Here is a 21,444-nt window from a genome sequence, read left to right on the forward strand (position 1 = left end):
AAACCAATAAATAGCTTCCCAAGTATGCCAGGGTTCATAAAAAGTAAATAGATGCCCTTAGCCCCCTGAACTGGTAAATATTTAGGTATAACTTGGCATGATTATATATATATCTGTATTATTCTGTGAACTCTTACGTTGAACCTGTAACGTAACTACTGAATTTATGTGAAAAAGACTACCATATTATGAGTCATGCTTCTCTTTATGTAATTGTTTATAGGAAGTAGATAACTTGCAAAAGATGGTAGACATCCCCAATAGCAAAATGGGTCTAATAGTAATATTAACCATCATTTATTGAGCACTTACTATAAGTGCTCAATACGTATACTTCATGCATTTTCTCTAAGCTTCACAATAGCTTTGTTTGTTTGTTTGTTTTTGAGACGGAGTTTCGCTCTTGTTATCCAGGCTGGAGTGCAGTGGCATGATTTAGGCTCACCGCAACCTCCACCTCCCAGGTTCAAGCGATTCTCCTGCCTCAGCCTCCTGAGTAGCTGGGATTACAGGCATGCGCCATCACGCCCGGCTAATTCTGTATTTCTAGTAGAGACAGGGTCTCTCCCTGTTGGTCAGGTTGGTCTCAAACTCCTGACCTCAGGTGATCCACCCGCCTCGGCCTCCCAAAGTGCTGGAATTACAGGTGCATGCACCACGCCTGGCTAATTTTTGTACTTTTAGTAGAGATGGGGTTTCACCATGGCCAGGCTGGTCTCGAACTCCTGACCTTGTGATCTGCCCGCCTTGGCTTCCCAAAGTGCTGGGATTACAGGCATGAGCCACCACGCCGGCCATATGAGTACTTTCAAATGGACTGTGGTAGACATTTCAGGAAGGGCCATTGGAGTGATTGCTTCTAAAGATATTTTAAAAAGTTATACCATTATATATTTGACCCATTTATTTTAAGATTGAATAATGCCTATAAAATATTGGTTATTTCAAAAGATTTTATTTATGTACCATCATATAGTAATCTTGAAGGTTTGTTTAGTGTCATGTAGCTATAAACTTAGAGAAACTTACAATTTCATTATGTAGAACTTTAATGTTACTAATACTTGGAACATAACTTGTTTTAAAATTTCACAGTTTGAAACAGTAAATACAATATTGGTGTCCCAAATAACATACTAAAAAGAAAGTATGGCCGGGCGCGGTGGCTCCCGCCTGTAATCCCAGCACTTTGGGAGGCTGAGGTGGGTGGATCATCTGAGGTCAGGAGTTCAAGACCAGCCTGGCCAACATGGCGAAACCCCGTCTCTACTAAAAATATAAAAATTAGCTGGGCATGATGGCACGCGCCTGTAATCCCAGCTACTCAGGAGACTGAGGCAGGAGAATCACTCGAACCCAGAAGGCAGAGGTTGCAGTGAGCCGAGATCGCGCCATTGCACTCCAGCCTGGACAACAAGAGTAAAACTCCATCTCAGAAAAAAAAAATAATAATAAAATAAATAAATAAATAAATGAAAATAAAGTATGCCAGGCGCAGTGGCTCACGCCTGTAATCCCAACACTTTGGGAGGCCGAGGCGGGCGGATCACTTGAGGTCAGGAGTTCAAGATCAGGCTGGCCAACATGGTGAAACCCCATCTCTACCAAAGATATAAATTAGCCGGGTGTGGTGGCGCATGCCTGTAATCCCAGCTACTTGAGAGGCTGAGGCAGGAGAATCGCTTGCACTCAGGAGGCAAAGGTTGCAGTGAGCCAAGACTGTGCCATTGCACTCCAGTCTGGGGAACAGAGCCAGGCTCAGTCTCAAAAAAGGAAGAAAGTAACAATTTTAGTTTTTAACATAAAACTTGGGCAGTTTTATTTTTGTCTTCTGTAAAAATACCTCAGATTGAATCAGTGAATTTAGTGTGTATTTCTTCCTCAAAGGATAAAGATCGTATCTGTTACTTAGATGTGAATTTGAATGTCTTGTTTTAAGCTGTGAGATTTTCATGTTTTTTAGATGTGCTTAATTTTTAGGTGTTAAATGAATATTTTTGTGTAAGCTTCTAATTGCACAAATACATATATTCCTGTGTGTTTTCGCAGGTGAAGGTGATAAAGTAAAGTGCTTTCACTGTGGAGGAGGGCTAACTGATTGGAAGCCCAGTGAAGACCCTTGGGAACAACATGCTAAATGGTATCCAGGGTAAGATATTTAATTGTTCATTGTACAGGCAAGTTGGCTAGCATGCAGTGGGAGACTTGAATTACTTTTTACCTCAACTATTTTTGCCTTCACTATGGCTTGAAATTCATGCTAGTTTTATAAAAATGAGCAAGGTTTATAAGCCTTCTCTGATGACCAAAACATTCACTGCTTATGTGTGATATCTATGACATTCAGATTATCCCTTTTTTTTTTTGAGACGAAGTCTCACTCTCTTGCGCAGGCTGGAGTGCAGTGGCGCAATCTTGGCCCACTGCAACCTCCGCCTCCCAGGTTCAAGTGATTCTTGTGCCTCAGTCTCCTGAGTAGCTGGGATAACAGGCACCCGCCACCGCCACCATGCCTGGCTAATTTTTTTTTTTTTTTTTTTTTGATATGGAGTCTCACTCTGTTGCCAGGCTGGAGTGCAGTGGTGTTATCTTGGCTCACTGCAACCTCCGCCTCCCAGGTTCAAGCGATTCTCCTGCCTCAGCCTCCCGAGTAGCTGGGACGACAGGCAAGCGCCACCACGCCCAGCTAATTTTTTATATTTTTAGTAGAGGCAGGGTTTCACCATGTTGGCTAGGATGGTCTTGATCTCCTGACCTTGTCATCCGCCCGCCTCGGCCTCCCAAAGTGCTGGGATTCTGGCTTATTTTTGTATTTTTTAGTAGAGACAGAGTATCACCATGTTGGCCAGGTTGGTCTTGAACTCCTGACCTCAGGTGATTGGCCCGCCTCGGCCTCCCAAAGTGCTGGGATTACAGGTGTGAGCCACTGCGCCTGGCCTCTAGATTATCCCATTTCTTTTTTTTTTTTTTTTTTTTTTTTTTTTGAGACAGAGTTTTGCTCTTGTCGCCCATGCTGGAGTGCAATGGTGCTATCTCAGCTCACTGCAATCTCCGCCTCCTGGGTTCAAGTGATTCTCCTGGCTCAGCCTCCTGAGTAGCTGGGATTACAGGCGCCCGCCACCACGCCCAGCTAATTTTTTATATTTTTAGTAGAGACGGTGTTTAACCATGTTGGTCAGGCTGGGCTTGAACTCCCAGCCTCAGGTGGTCCACCCGCCTCAGCCTCCCAAAGTGCTGGGATTACAAGCATGAGCCACCACGCTTGGCCTCTAGATTATCCAATTTTTAAATACAGATTAGGAAATGTGTGCTTTTTTGTTGTTGGAAGTAGGCTCTTTTATGATCAGCATGAGAGCCCATATTGCCAAGGAGATTCCTTAAGAAGCCATCATACCCCTAGGAAATATTAATGTATCTAATTATCTCTATGACATACAATTGTTCACATTTTAAGATCTCTGGTTGGGGTGTGGTGGCCCACGCCTGTAATCTCCGCACTTTGGGAGGCTGAGGCGGGTGGATTGCTGGAGCCCAAGAGTTTGAGACCAGCCTGGACAACATAGTGAGACCCTGTCTCTACAAAAAATACAAAAAAAAAAAAAAAATTAGCCAGTCATGGTGGCACACACCTGTAGTTCCAGTTACTCATGAGGCTGAGGTAAGAGGATCGCTTGAGCTGGGGAGGCAGAGGTTGTGGTGAGCTGACAGCACTGCACTCGGCGCCACTGCACTCCAGCCCGGGCGACAGAGTGAGACACTGTCTCAAAAACAAAAACAAAAACAAAAAAACCAGCCGGGCACGGTGGCTTACGCCTGTAATCCCAGCACTTTGGGAGGCCAAGGTGGGTGGATCACCTGAGGTCGGGAGTTCGAGACCAGCCTGAGCAACATGGAGAAACCCCCTCTCTACTAAAAATACAAAATTAGCTGAGCGTGGTGGCGCATGCCTGTAATCCCAGCTCTTCAGGAGGCTGAGGCAGGAGAATCGCTTGAACCCGGGAGGCAGAGGTTGCAGTGAGCCAAGATCGTGCCATTGCACTCCAGCCTGGGCAACAAGAGTGAAACTCCATCTCAAAAAATAAAAATAAAAAACAAAACTTCAGAGCAATCATTTGAAAAGAAATCTTATCCTTAAACAGCTTTAAAAGTAAATATTGAAAAGCCTAAAGAATTCCTTTTAAATGGGCAATTGGTTAATTCTTTAAATAAAACCTGTTAAGATGGGCTGGGCGTGGTGGCTCATGCCTGTAATCCCAGCACTTCGGGAGGCTGAGGCAGGCAGATCACTTGAGGTGAGGAGTTTGAGACCAGCCTGACCAACATGGTGAAACCCTGTCTCTACTAAAAATACAAAAATTAGCCAGACGTAGTGGTGCATGCCTGTAATCCCAGCTACTCAGGAGGCTAAGGCAGGAGAATCGCTTGAACCCGGAAGGCGGATGTTGCAGTAAGCCAAGATCGTGCCACTGCACTCCAGCCTGGGTGACAGAGCGAGACTCTGTCTCAAAAAAAAAAAGAAAAAAGTCAAGGTGCTAATTTAATAACTTGTTTTAGAAAGTTCTCAAGTTGATATTTTTTGCTCTGCTAACATTAGCATAGGTAGCATAACAAAGGGAACTTTTTAAACCTTAAAATGACAGTAGGATAGGGAATTGGGCAACATTTTACTTTGTGGCTCCTTAGAAGTACTGAAAAGCAAGTTAATGGAATTAATAGAATTAATATGATGGAGATTATATCTTTGCTTTTACTTCACTAATTTATCAGCTACTAAAGTTTAATCTTTTAATTGTTTAGGTGTAAATATCTGTTAGAACAGAAGGGGCAAGAATATATAAACAATATTCATTTAACTCATTCACTTGAGGAGTGTCTGGTAAGTCTCATATAATTTATATTTTCAAATTCACATTTCAAATTACAATTTATATTTTCATTATATAATTTATATTATATCATTTGTTTTATAGTTATTCATGCAAAATTCACAGTATAGTATTATAAATCAATATATGTGTACATTACATCAAAACACAAATTTTAAGTTAAAAACAAAATAATAAATGTATGATGGGCTTTAAAGGTGAGAGCTAGCCAGGCACAGTGTTTCACACCTGTAATTCCAACATTTTGAGAGGCCAAGGCGAGAGGATTGCTTGAGCCCAGGAGTTTGAGATCAGCCTAGGCAACATAGTGAGACCCTGTCTCTACAGAAAATTTTAAAAACCGGCCGGGCGTGGTGACTCACGCTTGTAATCCCAGCACTTTGGGAGGCCGAGGCGGGCGGATCACGAGGTCAGGAGATCGAGACCACGGTGAAACCCCGTCTCTACTAAAAATACAAAAAATTAGCCGGGTGTGGTGGTGGGCGCCTGTAGTCCCAGCTACTCGGAGAGGCTGAGGCAGGAGAATGGCGTGAACCCGGGAGGCGGAGCTTGCAGTGAGCTGAGATTGAGCCACTGCACTCCAGCCTGGGTGAAAAAGCGAGACTCCGTCTCAAAAAAAAAAAAAAAAGAAAACTTTAAAAACCAATTAGCCAGACTTGTGGTACATGCCTGTAGTCCCAGCTACTTGGGCGGCTGAGGCGGGAGGATCACTTGAGCCCAGAAGGTCAGAGGATGCAGTGAGCCAGGTTCATTCCACTGTACTCCAGCCTGCGTGAGAAAGGGAAACCTTATCTCTTAAAAAAAAAAAAAAAAAAAAAAAAGAGAGAGAGAGCCTAAAAAGTGTTTCTTATTCTTTACCTGAAGTAAATTTGTCAAAAGATAATCAGGATGAACTGATTTAAGTATCATTGTAGGCAAAAATGGGCTTGAAGAACTAAAATATTAAAAGTCCTTTAGCCTTCTGAAATTAGATCTTTGTATAATGTGCTTTGTACTCATAAGTAGTTTTAAACTTTTTGCAGACAATAAAATCTCAAAAACATATCTGAATTGATAGGATGGACGCTGGGCACGGTGGCTCACGCCTGTAATCCCAGCACTTTGGGAGGCCGAGGCGGATGGATCACCCAAGGTCAGGAGTTCAAGACCAACTTGGCCAACATGATGAAACCCCGTCTCTACTAAAAATACAAAAATTTAGCCAGGCATAATGGCGGGCGCCTGTAATCTCAGCTACTGGGGAGACTGAGGCAGGAGAATTGCTTGAACCTGAGAGGTGGAGGTTACAGTGAGCTGAGATCACGCCACTGCACTCCAGCCTGGGCAACAAGAGTGACACTCCATCTCAAAAATAAAAAATAAATAAATAAATAAATAAATAAATAAATTGATAGGATGAACTGAGGTGGCCAAGGCATCAGTAATAGGTGGAAAGAACCCTGGACTAAAATGGGAGACTAGAGTTGCCCCAGTGACTCTGCCTTGAAGTCATTCATTCTTCCTGGGCCTCAGCTTCTTGTTTGTAAAATGAAGGGATTAGATTAGATAATCTGATAACTTCCTTCTAGCTCCATCAGGCTATGCCTTTTGTGAATATTCACATATTGAATTGGAATAAAGCCAATTTATTTTAAATTTATGATTAATTTCACTTTTCAAATGGAAATGATTGCCTCTACCAAAAGTAATTCTAACTTGCAATTCCTATTTCTGTTACAGGTAAGAACTACTGAGAAAACACCATCACTAACTAGAAGAATTGGTAAATATGCTTGTTAACTCTCCTTTTAATTTAACTGCCAATTTATTTATTTATTTATTTATTTATTTATTTATTTATTTATTATTTTTTATTTATTTAGAGACAGAGTCTCACTCTGTTGCCCAGGCTGGAGTGCAGTGGTGCGATCTCAGCTCACTGCAACCTCTGCGTCCCGGGTTCAACTGATTCTCCTGCCTCAACCTCCCGAGTAGCTGGGACTACCGAACCTGGGCGGTGGAGATTGCAGTCAGCTGAGATCGTGCCAGTGCACTCTAGCCTGGGCAACAGGGCAAGACTCCATCTCAAAAATAAAAGAAAAAAAAAATCAGTCAGACGTGTCTGTATTAAAAATGTTAGTAGGCCATCAGATAGTTTTTCCAAGTTCAGGAGGAACACTGATAGGCTGCCTCATTACCATCTCTGCTAAAATCACAAGAGAAAGGGTGAAGTGTCTTTTTGTACCTGGGGTTCCTTAAGTAAGCCAAAATTATTTCAGTTTTCTACTAGTGTGCCATTACCCTGATAAGCCCTAACCCACCCGCTTCTTTATCCCATACTGTCATTGTACCTTCCCCAGCTTTTTCACAGAGGTGTAAGGTTTGGTTTGTTTACCTCCTGTTACCTCATGGAGAAGTAGAGGTTTTAAAACTCAAAAAGTGGGCAGAGAAAGATACTATGCTAAGCAAGGAAGGTAATTGTTATCCCAACTTTTCAGATGAAGAAACAGAGTCAGAGAGGTTAAGTGACTTGTACACAAGCACATTACAAATCGTTAGTGGAACTAGGACCACAAGCAAGGTCTTCTGAATCCTACATCACAGTGCAGATCTCATTTTCAACTTAGGCATCATATTTCAAAAGCAGTAGAAAGTTTAATTTAGAATATGTCTAGTGATTCCCCACTTCCTAAACTGGTACCATCATCTATTTAGTATCTTAAGAATTACAAGGGGCTGGGTGTGGTGGCTCACGCCTGTAATCCCAGCACTTTGGGAGGCCAAGGCAGGTGGATCACCTGAGGTCCGGAGTTCGAGACCAGCCTGGCCAACATAGTGAAACTCCGTCTCTACTAAAAATACAAAATTAGCTGAGTGTGGCGCCGCACGCCTGTAATCCCAGCTACTTGGGAGGCTGGGGCAGGAGAATTGCTTGAACCTGGGAGGCAGAGGTTGCAGTGAGCCGAGACCACGCCATTGCACTACACCCTGGGCAAAAAGGAGCAAAACTCTACCTCCAAAAACAAAAGAAAAATACAAAAATTACCAGGGCGTGGTGGCACGCACCTGTGGTTCCAGCTACTCAGGAGGCTGAGGCATAAAAATTGCTTGAACCTGGGAGGCGGAGGTTTCTGTGAGCTGAGATCGTGCTACTGCACTCCAGCCTGGGTGATGGACCGAGATTCTATCTCAAAAATAAATAAATAAATAAATAAATAAATCAAACAAACATAAATTCAGCTCCATGACTGCTCCTGCAGAGCAGGGCTACCCCCCACGCAGTGAGTGGCATTACTACTGTTTAATTGCAGAACACTATCATTACCCCAACAAGAAACTCCATGCTCACCCATCAACAGTCATTCTCCATTGCCCACCCTACCCCTAGGCCAAGGCAACCAGTAATCTACTTTCTGTCTCTATGGACTTGCCTATTCTGGACATTTAATATAAATGGAATAATGTAATATGTGTCCTCAAGGTGTATCCATGTTGTAGCATATATGAGTACTTCATTCTTTTTTATTGTAGAAAGAGTCCATTGTATAAATAATACCACATTTTGTTTATCCATTTGTCAGTTGACATTTGGCTTGTTTCTACTTTTTGACTATTATGAGTGATGGTTCTATGAACATCTGTGTATAAGTTTTTGTATAGACATGTTATATACCCAGTTCTCTTGGGTATATATCCAGGGATGGAATTGCTGGGTCATGTGGTTATTCTATATTTAACCTTTTGATAAACTACCAGACAGATTTCCAAAGTGACTGCACCCTTTAACATTCCTACCAGCAGTGTATGAGGATTTCATTTTCTCTACATTCATTATCCATCTTATTTATCACAGCCATTCTAGTGGATGTGACATGGTATCTCATTGTGGTTTTGTTTTGCATTTCCCTGATGATTAATGATATTGAGCATCTTTTCATGTGCTTATTGGCCATTTGTAAATCTTCTTTGTAGAAATGTCTGTTCATCTCCTTTGACTTTTTTTTTTTTTTTTGAGACGGAGTCTTGCTCTGTCGCCCAGGCTGGAGTGCAGTGGTACAATCTCAGCTGACTACAACCTCTGCCTCCTGGGTTCAAGCGATCCTCCTGACTCAGCCTCCCTAGTAGCTGGGATTACAGGTGCTCACCACCACACCTGGCTAATTTTTGTATTTTTAGTAGGGACGGGGTTTCGCCATGTTAGCCAGGCTGGTCTTGAACTCGTGACCTCAGGTGATCCACTCGCCTTGGGCTCCCAAAGTGCTGGGATTACAGGTGTGAGCCACCATGCCCGGCCCATTATTTCTTCTTTTTTTTTGAGACAGGGTCTTGCTCAGTCACTCGGGCTGGAGTGCATTAGTACAGTCACGCTCACTGTGGCCTCGACCTCCCTGGCTCAAGCAATTCTGCTGCCTCAGTCTTCCGGGTAGCTGGGACTACGGGTGTGCGCCACCACACCCAGTTAATTTTTGTATTTTTTTATAGAGAGAAGGTTTCGCCATTGTTGCCCTGGTGGTCTCAAACTCCTAGGCTCAAAGAATCTGCCTCTCTTGGCCTCCCAAAGTGCTGGGATTACAGGTGTGATCCACTGTGCCCAGCCTTGACCATTTTTTATTTGGGTTGTCCTTTTTCTACTGAACAGTCTAGGGGGATGGGTTATCTTTTTGTTACCGAGTTAAAAGAGATCTTTATGGCCGGGCGCGGTGGCTCACGCCTGTAATCCCAGCACTTTGGGAGGCCGAGGCGGGCGGATCACGAGGTCAGGAGATCGAGACCATCCTGGCTAACACGGTGAAACCCCGTCTCTACTAAAAGTACAAAAAATTAGCCGGGCGAGGTGGCGGGCGCCTGTAGTCCCACCTACGTGGGAGGCTGAGGCAGGAGAATGGCGTGAACCCCGGGGGGCAGAGCCTGCAGTGAGCCGAGATCACGCCACTGCACGCCAGCCTGGGTGAAAGAGCGAGACTCCTTCTCAAAAAAAAAAAAAAAAAAGAGATCTTTATATATTACAGGTTTTTTTTTGGCCTCTTTTACTTTCTAAATGAAGATTATAGTTATTTATATCTAAAAGTCCCTGTCAGATTTATGATTTGCAAGTATTTTCTTCCATTCTGTGGGTTTCCTTTTTTTTTTTTCCCCCAAGACGGAGTCTTGCTCTGTTGCCCAGTCTGGAGTGCGGAGGCGTGATCTCTGCTCACTGCAACCTCCACCTCCCAGGCTCAAGCAGTTCTCCTGCTTCAGCCTCCCGAGTAGCTGGGATTACAGGTGTGCACCACCACGGCTGGCTAATTTTTTTTGTATTTTTAGTGGAGATGGGGTTTCACCATGTTGGCCAGGCTGGCCTCAAACTCCTGACCTCATCATCTGCCCACCTCAGCCTCCCAAAGTACTGGAATTACAGGCGTGAGCCACTGCACCCGGCCACCTTTTTCACTTTCTTGTTGGTGTTCCTTGAAGCATAAACGTCTTTATTTATTTATTTATTTTTGAGACGGAGTTTCGCTCTTGTTGCCCAGGCTGGAGTGCAATGGCGCCATCTCGGCTCACCGCAACCTCCGCCTCCCAGGTTCAAGCAATTCTCCTGCCTCAGCCTCCCCAGTAGCTGGGATTACAGGGTGCACCACCACGCCCGGCTAATTTCGTATTTTTAGTAGAGATGGGGTTTCTCCATGTTGAGGCTTATCTCGAACTCCTGACCTCAGGTGATCCGCCTGCCTCGGGCTCCCAAAGTGTTGGGATTACAGGTGTGAGCCACCGTGCCCAGCGAAACGTCTTTAATTTTTATGAAATCCAATTTATCTATTTCTTGTGTGTGTTCCTCGTGCTTTTAATGTCATATTTAAGAGACCATTGCCTAATCCACGGTCACCAAGGTTTATACCTATGTTTTCTTCTAAGAGTTTTATGGTGTTATATCTTACATTCTGGTCTTTGATCCATTTTGAGTTAATTTTTGTACATGGTGTCAGGTAGGGGTCCATGTCCTTCCTTTTTGTTTTTAGCAAGTTGAGTTTGAGATACCTGCAGGACATTGAAGTAGGAGGATAATAAAACCTGTATAAATGAGAGTAAGATGTTGCTGGTAGGGGAAGTGTCTGGAAAGACCTTTTTTTTTTTTTTTTTTTTTGAGACGGAGTCTCGCTCTGTCACCCAGGCTGGAGTGCAGTGGTGCGATCGTGGCTCACTGCAACCACCGTCTCCCGGGTTCAAGTGATTCTCCTGCATCAGCCTCCCGAGTAGCTGGGACTACAGGCACATGCCACTGCGCCCGGCTAATTTTTGTATTTTTAGTAGAGACAGGGTTTCGCCATGTTGGCCAGGCTGGTCTTGAACTCCTGACCTCAGGTGATCCACCTTAGCCTCCCAAAGTACTGGGATTACAGGCGTGAGCCACCACGCCCGGCTGGAAAGACCATTTTTCAGAAGGGTCGATGAGGGAATGGAAGGGAACCACCAACATCTAATTAGGTGGGCACAAGTAATGGAGCAACAAAACAAACTGAAAATAAAAACAAGTCAAAGATAGGAGAAGCAGGAAAGAGCAACGTCTAGTTGCCCTCTGGACATTTCCACCTAGAATGCATCTCTAAAAACCACTCAGACTGAATCTAATCCTGCACTGTTTTCTCCTGTATTGGTTAATGGTACCACAGTTCACAAGGTTGCCCAGTAATTTATGTTGTTCCTAAGCCCTTTGCTCTCTGTAATCCTTTTACATTTAATTAATCATCAAATTTGATGGATTCCACCTTTTTAATGTTGCTTCAGACTTTCCCACTTATTCTGCTCTAGTTGAGGCCCTTCCTTGTTTTTCAACTGGACAATTGTAGTAGTCTCCTAACTGGTCTTTTGTCTGTATTATAATCTCCCAACAGAGTTTTTCTTTTTTGTTTGTTTTGTTTTTTTTGTTTTTTTGAGACAGAATCTTGCTCTGTCGCCCAGGCTGGAGTGCAGTGGCGCCATCTCGGCTCACCGCAACCTCCGCCTCCCGGGTTCACGCCATTCTCCTGCCTCAGCCTCCTGAGTAGCCGGGACTATGGGCGCCCGCCACTATGCCCGGGTAATTTTTTTTTTTTTTTTTTTTTTTTTTTTTTGGTATTTTTTGCAGAGACCGTGTTTTGAACTCCTAGGCTCAAGCGATCTGCCCATCTTAGCCTCCCGAAATGCTGGGACTACAGACGTGAGCCACCATGCCCAGCTTTATCTTTTATTTTTATTTTTTAATAGAGATAGGGTCACGCTTTGTTGGCCAGGGTGGTTTCAAACTCCAGGCCTCAAGGAATCCCCCTTGGCCTCCCCAAAGTGCTGGGATTACAGGTGTGAGCCACTGCACCTAGCCTCCTGTCTTTCAAAAAACGTTTATTGAGCTATAATATACATACAGTAGCCGGGCGCAGTGGCTCACGCCTGTAATCCCAGCACTTTGGGAAGTTGAGGCAGGTGGATCACGAGGTCAGGAGTTCGAGAGCAGTCTGGCCAATATAGTGAAACCCCATCTCTACTAAATATACAAAAAAATTAGCCAGGCATGGTGGCTCATGCCTGTAATCCCAGCTACTTGAGAGGCTGAGGGAAGAGAATTGCTTGAACCTCGGAGGCGGAGGTTGCAGCGAGCCGAGACGCGCCATTACACTCCGGCCTGGGTGACAGAGCGAGACTACGTCTCAAAAAAAAAAAAAAAAAAGATATATATATATATATACACACACACACACACACACACACACACACACACATACACATGTACAGTAAAGTGCTTAAAGTACCCTAATCGTAAGTTTTCTACTTGAGGAATTTTCACATATATATGTTAAAATATATATTAAATAAAATATGTGTTAAATATATATTAAAATGTGTATGTTAAAATATATATATTTATCTGTGTAACTATCCTCCAGATTAAGATATAGAACATTTCCACAACCCTAGAAAGCTCTTTCATGCTCCTTCCCCATCAGTACTCATCCCCAAGTTATATTCTGGCTTCTATTACCATAGATTAATTTTGTTTATTACCATAGATTAGTTTTGAAGTTCTTATAAATGGACTCATGCAGTAGGTACTCTTTTGTGTCATAATGATGAATTATGATTATATTTTGCTTATTATATCTATGAGATCCATCCATACTGTCTGTGGCAATAGTTTTTTTTTTTTCTTGCTGTGTAGCATATGAATATACCACAATTTATGTATCTGCTCACCTGATGGTGGACATTTGAGTTGTTTCCAGTTTGGGGCTATTATAAATAACACTGCTATGAATATTCTTGTGCATATCTTTGGCAGAGATATACATTCATTTTTAATACCCAAGAGTGGAATTGATGAGTCAGAGGGTATAAGTGTCCTGTCTTAGCACTTCCCTACACATGCTGTGTTCCTACTTTAAGTATCATAAAAACAAGTTTCCATTGACTTTCTTGCTTTATTCAGTCCTACCCGCTCTGCTACAGAAACGAAGTTTGAGAGCTAGGAAATTGACACATTCAAGGTTATAGACTGGGACTTCCCTGATTTCCCATCATTTTCCCCAAATAATTGCTAGTGACTCAGTAACAACATCCACTCTTTAAGTCCCTTAGGTTAATTGTGAATGAGTACAGCTAGATTCAAAAAAGTTCAGATTTTTGAAGCACTTAACCTTTTTCTTGCCTATTTTACCTTGCATCGTTTCAAACACTACAAAATACATACTCATTGCATTTACAATTAATTGTAAGATTCTGAAAGTGATTTTTCAGTGCCTGAATACTTCAAAAAATCTTCCCAAAGCAGCTTTGCTTTGCTGGTTTGTTTTTGTTCTTTCGCTTGCTCCTTAATTTTTGCATTTTAACTATATTTTGCTATTGAGTTGTGATAATGAAAATAATTGTTTAAATTCTATGTTCTTTTTCCTCACCAATTTTTATTTCAGATGATACCATCTTCCAAAATCCTATGGTACAAGAAGCTATACGAATGGGGTTCAGCTTCAAGGACATTAAGAAAATAATGGAGGAAAAAATTCAGATATCTGGGAGCAACTATAAATCACTTGAGGTTCTGGTTGCAGATCTAGTGAATGCTCAGAAAGACAGTACGCAAGATGAGTCAAGTCAAACTTCATTACAGAAAGGTATGCATTGCTGTTTTTAAAAAGCAAGAAAGGGCCGGATGTGGTGGTTCACACCTGTAATCTCAGCACTTTGGGAGGCTGGGACAGGTGGATATGGACATTTTTAAAACATAACCTTAATGCTGTGTGTTAGTCTGCTCAAGCTGCTATAATAAAATTCCATAGACTAGGTGTCTTAAACAACAGACTTATTTCTGACAGTTTTGGAGGCTCCAAAATCAAGGTGCTGGCTGATTCGGTTATTGGTGAGGGCCCTCTTCCTGCCTTGCAGATGGCTGCCTTCTCACTGTGTCATCGCATGGCATGGGTTGGGGTTGGATGGGACAAGATGGAGCAAGTACTCTGGTCTCTTTTCCTCTACTTTTAGGGGCACTAATCCCATCATGGGGGTCTCATATTCATGACCTCATCTAAACCTAATTACTTCCCAAAGGCTTCATTTCCAAATGTTACATTAATCATGGAAAAAAGATTAAAAATATGAGTTCTACCAGCCTGGGCAACATAATGAGACTGTCTCTACAAAAAGTACAAAAATTAGCCGGGCATAGTGGTGTGTGCCTGTAGTCCCAGCTCCCTGGGAGGCTGAGCGGGGAAGATCACCTGAGCCAGGGAGGTCAAGGCTGCAGTGAGCCATGATCATGCCACTACACTTCAGCCTGGGCAACTGAGCGAGATCTTGTCTCAAAATATATATCTCTCTCCTTTAAGGATGATGGACACTATAGTGCTTGCCAACAACATCAAAGGTTAAAGAAGAGGTTTCAAACTGAGTACACTTTTGGGTACTTTACCTGTAATAGTTCTCTAAGCTCTTGATCATCCTCCCTCCAAAAAGATGAGAATTCTCCTACTGCTAAAAAAACTTAAACGTTTACTTATTTTTGACGGATTTAAGATCCTTTTGATCTTTAAGATATTTCAAGTGCTTTTGAAACATTATTCAGATAATTATGTAAGTTATGAAACAGTATGAACATGAACATTAATGATATTTAAAATTATATTCATTGATGTAAGAATCAATGGAAAGCTTCCAATTTTTTCCTTATAGATGCATTTATTTAAAATTTACACAAGCTCCACTTATCTTGGTGGTGGTAAAATAAATCCTTTACTTGTCATCTTTCTTTCTTATTTTTTATTTTTTATTTGTTTTAAGACAGAGTCTCACTCTATCGCCCAGGCTGGAGTGCAATGGTGCGATCTTGGCTCACTGCAACCTCCGCCTCCCCAGCTCAAGCGATTCTCCTGCCTCACCCTCCCAAGTAGCTGGAATTACAGGCATGTGCCACCACGCCCAGCTAATTTTTTGTATTTTTAGTAGAGACAGGGTTTCGCCAAGTTGGCCAGGCTGGAATTTTTCTGCTATAACAGAAATACAAGCAATTTTGTCATTTTTTTCCTGCATCTTAAACACGCGCTTGATTAAGTTTGGCCATAAGTTGTTAGTTTTCAAACCTTAATGTATCTGCAGCAGAAAGATTTAGCAGGTTGTAGTAGGAAGAGATCAACAGACTGTGCATTAGGGAGAGTGTCTTTTCTTTATCTAACAGGAGTCAGTGGATGCTCATATTATCACGTAGACTACAAACTAGGATAGTGTGGGAAGGAGAGCCTAAGGTTTGGAATTCATTTGAACTCTCCTCAGTCTCACTAAATCGAGAGGCAAGTAATTGATACAGGCTCTCTACTCATGCTGGGACTGCTGCCTATTTGTCTTCCCAAAAGCTGATGAGGAAAGACTGGCACTAAGAATCTTTTAATTTTATATAAAATAAGGATGAGGCTAACTGAAGTAAAGCAGGTGAAGGTTATTAGAGAAAATATAACATTGTCACTTACTGAGAAATCCTAGATTTAGTACTAAACTTTTTTGCCAATGGCTGTGTAACAGAGAATGCCCTAGTAAAATGTCTTGTAAAAATAGTACCGAATCAGTATCTTTTTTTCTTTCTTTGAGAAAATTATGTAGTGTAAGATAAAGCCCTTTATTTAGTGTATGTACTAAAGTACTTATTTTAATCTTTATGTATATATATAACTGTATATAATATAAAAATCAAATAACCCATATTCATTTCTTATCTGTCTTTCCACATGAATCTGCTCTAATAGTAAAATGAATAACATCAGTTTATTCTAGAAGAGGTTTTAAATAATACAAATATTAGCAAATAACATCAAAAGTTATCTAGCCTTTATTGCTCATGTGCCAGTAACCTTCTGACCTAGAAGAGGGCTTTGTGGGGAGGAGAAGGGGAAAGGCGCTGTAGGGAAGTATGTAGAATCCAGTAGTTACCTTTAAGCCAAGAGGGAAGTAATTGCCAGTGGTAAACTACTGGTCTGAGGGGAAAAGATCTATGCCCAGAATATCACCATCTCAAGTTAGTGGCTTTATACAAGGATGAAATAATATAGAAAAAAATGAGATGATATGGTATCACAAACAATCAGAACCAAAGGAACCTTAAAGATTATTTTATAACTTTTTTTTTTTTTTGGAGACAGAGTTTCACTTTTGTTGCCCAGTCTGGAATGCAATGGTGCAATCTTGGCTCACCGCATCCTCCACCTCCCAGGTTCAAGCGATTCTCCTGCCTCAGCCTCCTGAGTAGCTGGGATTACAGGCATGTGCCACCACACCCTGTTAATTTTGTATTTTTAGTAGAGTTTCTCCATGTTGGTCAGGCCGGTCTCTAACTTCTAACCTCAGGTGATCTGCCCGCCTCGGCCTCCTAAAGTGCTGGGATTACAGGCATGAACCACCGCACCCAGCCCATTTTATAACTTTTATGACCTTAATCGGGAACCTGAAGTACAGATGGGCTGTTGCCTAGGATCACACCGATAGTTGGGAATAGAATTCAGATTTCCTGACTTCTGGTCCAGTGTTTTGGGGTTTGTTTCAGTTTTGTTTTTTTTTTTTAGATTTTTAAAAATTGTGATAAAATACACATAGAATTTACCATCTTAACCATTTTTAGTGTATGGTTCCATAGTGTTAAGTACATTTACATTGTTGCACAGTCAACCTCTAGAACTCTTCATCTTGCAAAACCAAAACTCTACATCCATTAAATAGCCAGGCGTGGTGGTGCATGCCTGTAGTTCCAGCTGCTCGGGAGGCTGAGGCAGGAGGATTGCTTGAGACCAGGAGCTCAAGGCTGCAATGAGCTGTGATTGCACCACTGCTCTCCAGCCTGGGATACAGAGCAAGACCCCATCTTTAAAAAATAATAATAATAATAAAAACATGTTCATTAAACAACTCCCCATTCCCTCTCTTCCCAACCCCTGGCAACTACCATTTTACTTTTTGTCTCTATATTTGACTACTCTAGGTGTCAGTATTGTTGTTGCTTTGTTTGTTTGTTTGTTTGTTTGTTTCTTCCTTTTTGTGGAGAACGGGGTCTTGCTATATTGCCCAGACAGGTCTCAAACTCCTGGGCTCAAGCTATCCTCCCGCCTCTGCCTCCCTGAGAGCTGGGATTACGGGCGTGAGCCACCGCGCCCAGCCTGTTTGTTTTTAACTCGTTGTAGCATTGCATCTAAAAGTAATGTGGAAATTACTTGTTCTCCTTTTGATTTTTTTGGCATGAAATACACACTTCATTCTGACTTTTTTTGGTGTTGATGCTTTCTTATAATATAAATCAGCTTATAGTGCCGTTTCTTTACTTGTATTTTTTCCTCTGCCTTGAGTACCTTTTCTCTATCTGTATACCTAGTCCCATTCCCCACTGTACCCCCAACTCCCTGAATCTACTTTGTGAACTCATGTTTCAAGGTTCAGCTCAGAAGTCACTTCTTTCAAGTTTTCTCCCGCACCCACAGCAGAGTTAGGAGCTCCTTCTTACCTACTCCTGGTGCTGGTAGAGTTTTGTTTTGTTTTGTTTTTCTTGAGACAGGGTCTCGCTCTGTCACCCAGGCTGGAGTGCAGTGGCACAATCTTGGCTCACTGCAACCTCCATCTCTCAGGTTCAAGCGATTCTCCTGCCTCAGCCTCCCGAGTAGCTGGGATTACAGGCATGCTCCACCACACCTGGCTAATTTTTTGTGTGTGTATTTTTAGTAGAGATGGGGTTTCACCATGTTGGCCAGGCTGGTCTTGAGCTCCTGACCTCAAATGATCTGCCCTCCTCAGCCTCCCAAAGTGCTGGGAATACAGGCGTGAGCCACCATGCCTGGCTGAGCATTTTGCTTTTTACACTATTTTGGAACTGGTTTCTGCCCTGCCCATTAGATCAAGCTTCTTAAGGGTAAGTGCTTTATCTTCTTATCTCTGATACATTCCGTGTTTGAGCCTATCGTTTTTATTATGCCCAAGAGGGTACTTTTTAAGAAGAAAGAGATTAAACAATCCTTTCCTCTACCCTCTAGCCAGAGAAACCTTTCTGAAACATAGATGTGATCATATCTGTCTCTAGTTTAAAACCCTTCACTGGCTCCCAGGGCCCTTGGGATCAAGTCCAAACTCCTTTACGTGGCTCGCCTAATCTTTCATGATCAGGCACCCTTTTGTAGCCTCATCTCATGCTATTTTCTCAAATTCTGTGCCCAAGCTTTGCCTATGCACTTGTAGGCCACGTTCTGTCTCTCTCCTTGGAGCTTGCTTATGCTGTTTCCTTTGCCTAAAACACTTTTCTCCCATTGCCCTTATCCCCCAAGGCCTCCCTCTCCTAGTAAACTCCTAATTCATTCTTTTGTACCCAGTTTTAGGTATAATTTCCTCGAGGAGGCTTTCGTTTATGCATGCATGCGCACACATGCACACACACCCTTCCTGTGCTCTCCATAACACATTGTAATTACCTTTGTCATCATACTATTTATACTTTCCTGTTTGCTTGTGTTCTTTACTTGTCTGTGAGCTATTGGGGGCCTGAGGTTTTATGTATTTGTTAATTGTATCCCTAGTACCTAGAACCTAGTTAAGTGTCCAGTAAGTATTTCTTGAATAAACTATTGTTTTCCAAACATGTTTTCAGAATAGTGTTCAACAGGATGTTAAAAGGATGCCATGAAAAGGGAACCCCATAGTTAAATAGGGAAATGCATTGTATATTTCTAAGAGAGAACATAGACTATACTGTCCTGTATTGTACTGTACTGCCCTGTCCTGGATGACAGTGGTTCTCAAATGCCAGTGTGCCCAACCCCAGAAATTTTAGATTCTGTGAATGGAGCCCAGAAATCTGTTGTTTAAAAATGCCCCAGGTTATTCTCATGTGAGGCCATATTTGGAAACCACTGGTACATAATGATTATAAAGATGATAAAATAAATAAATAGTTGTGATTATAAAGGTATAGTTAAAATATGTAATGCATTTGGAATAGTGCCTAGCACATACTGTTTATGCAATATTACTGTTAACTGCTGCTGCTGTTGTCATTATTGTTATATGTGACCATGAAACACATTTTTTATGGCATATTTATTCACATTTCACAAAACTATTTTGGGAAAGGCTGAATTAAGCAAGTACTTCAGTGCCACCTATATGCCGATGACATCCAGATCTCTATCTCTAGCCCTGACTTCTCCTGGCCTCAAGATTTGACTCTTCAATTGCCTACTGGTTATTTTTATATGGGTGTCCTGAAAACACCTCAAAAATATCTGAAGATCCCAAACCTGTACCTCCTTTTATATTTCTTATTGGCATCACCATATCCTTGTCAGCCAAGCTAGCAATCTTGTAATCAACTTTAGTTTGTCTTTCTTCTTCAGCCCTCATATCCAGTCAGTCACCCAATCCTACTTGTCCCACTTCAGAAGTGTCCCTCAAATCCATCCCTCTATTTCTGGAAATTCTATTTCCATGTGCTGCTCCTTTTACCTAACCCTTGTTTTTCTGCCTGGCAAATGACTGTCCATGCTTAAATGTCACTCCTCCACTTCCCTCCTCCCCCGATCCAGCCACTGCCAACCTGTGAAGCCTTCACCAACTAGCCTGAGCAGAAGAACTTGTTTTCTCATCTTGTCCCAGAGCACTTTGTACATAACTTTATTATAGCACTTATCACTTTGTACTTTGTGCTTAACCTCTGTAGCCTCATCTTACATCCTCTCCCACTAGCATGTGAGCTATTTAAGAGCAGATGCCACGTGTGAGTCATCCTCATATCTCCCGGCACTTGTTGGGTGCTTGGCACGTACTAGGGGTTCAATAAATGTTTTCAATGAATTTAAACAACTAACAAAGTCTAAAACTAGCATAATTATTTTCTCTTTTTGCAGAGATTAGTACTGAAGAGCAGCTAAGGCGCCTGCAAGAGGAGAAGCTTTGCAAAATCTGTATGGATAGAAATATTGCTATCGTTTTTGTTCCTTGTGGACATCTAGTCACTTGTAAACAATGTGCTGAAGCAGTTGACAAGTGTCCCATGTGCTACACAGTCATTACTTTCAAGCAAAAAATTTTTATGTCTTAATCTAACTCTACAGTAGGCATGTTATGTTGTTCTTATTACCCTGATTGAATGTGTGATGTGAACTGACTTTAAGTAATCAGGATTGAATTCCATTAGCATTTGCTACCAAGTAGGAAAAAAAATGTACATGGCAGTGTTTTAGTTGGCAATATAATCTTTGAATTTCTGGATTTTTCAGGGTATTAGCTGTATTATCCATTTTTTTTACTGTTATTTAATTGAAACCATAGACTAAGAAGCATCATATTATAACTGAACGCAATGTGTATTCATAGTATACTGATTTAATTTCTAAGTGTAAGTGAATTAATCATCTGGATTTTTTTATTCTTTTCAGATAGGCTTAACAAATGGAGCTTTCTGTATATAAATGTGGAGATTAGAGTTAATCTCCCCAATCACATAATTTGTTTTGTGTGAAAAAGGAATAAGTTGTTCCACGCTGGTGGAAAGATAGAGATTGTTTTTAGAGGTTGTGTTTTAGGATTCTGTCCATTTTCTTTTAAAATTATAAACACATACTTGTGTGAATTATTTTTTCAAAGTGATTTGCCATTTTTGAAAGCGTATTTAATGATAGAATACTATCGAGCCAACATGTACTGACATGGAAAGATGTCAAAGATATGTTAAGTGTAAAATGCAAGTGGCAAAACACTATGTATAGTCTGAGCCAAATCAAAGTATGTATGTTTTTTATATGCATAGAACAAAAGATTTGGAAAGATATACACCAAACTGTTAAATGTGGTTTCTCTTCGGGGAGGGGGGATTGGGGGAGGGGCCCCAGAGGGGTTTTATAGGGGCCTTTTCACTTTCTATTTTTTTCATTTTGTTCTGTTCGAATTTTTTATAAGTATGTATTACTTTTGTAATCAGAATTTTTAGAAAGTATTTTACTGATTTAAAGGCTTAGGCATGTTCAAACGCCTGCAAAACTGCTTATCACTCAGCTTTAGTTTTTCTAATCCAAGAAGGCAGGGCAGTTAACCTTTTTGGTGCCAATGTGAAATGTAAATG

General features: G+C 41.6%; 1 protein-coding gene across 9 annotated transcripts in view; it reads left to right on the forward strand.

Annotated features, from left to right (window-relative positions):
• The window catches only part of XIAP (X-linked inhibitor of apoptosis), a 75,287-nt gene extending 54,148 nt beyond the window's left edge, over positions 1-21,139 (forward strand). For 8 of the 9 annotated variants that reach the window (XM_030806858.1, XM_004092509.3, XM_030806851.1 and 5 more), the window contains 5 exons: positions 2,050-2,149; positions 4,798-4,876; positions 6,606-6,648; positions 13,784-13,984; positions 20,231-21,139. In XM_030806858.1, the coding sequence (XP_030662718.1) occupies positions 2,050-2,149; positions 4,798-4,876; positions 6,606-6,648; positions 13,784-13,984; positions 20,231-20,424 (617 nt within the window). In that variant the 3' untranslated portion in view covers positions 20,425-21,139. Of the gene's footprint in view, positions 1-2,049; positions 2,150-4,797; positions 4,877-6,605; positions 6,649-13,783; positions 13,985-20,230 lie in introns of those variants that run through there. The other variant, XM_030806853.1, reaches the window with a different exon arrangement.
• Positions 21,140-21,444: the final 305 nt, after the last annotated feature.

This window comes from Nomascus leucogenys, chromosome X, assembly GCF_006542625.1.
Source record: "Nomascus leucogenys isolate Asia chromosome X, Asia_NLE_v1, whole genome shotgun sequence".
NCBI lineage: Eukaryota > Metazoa > Chordata > Mammalia > Primates > Hylobatidae > Nomascus > Nomascus leucogenys.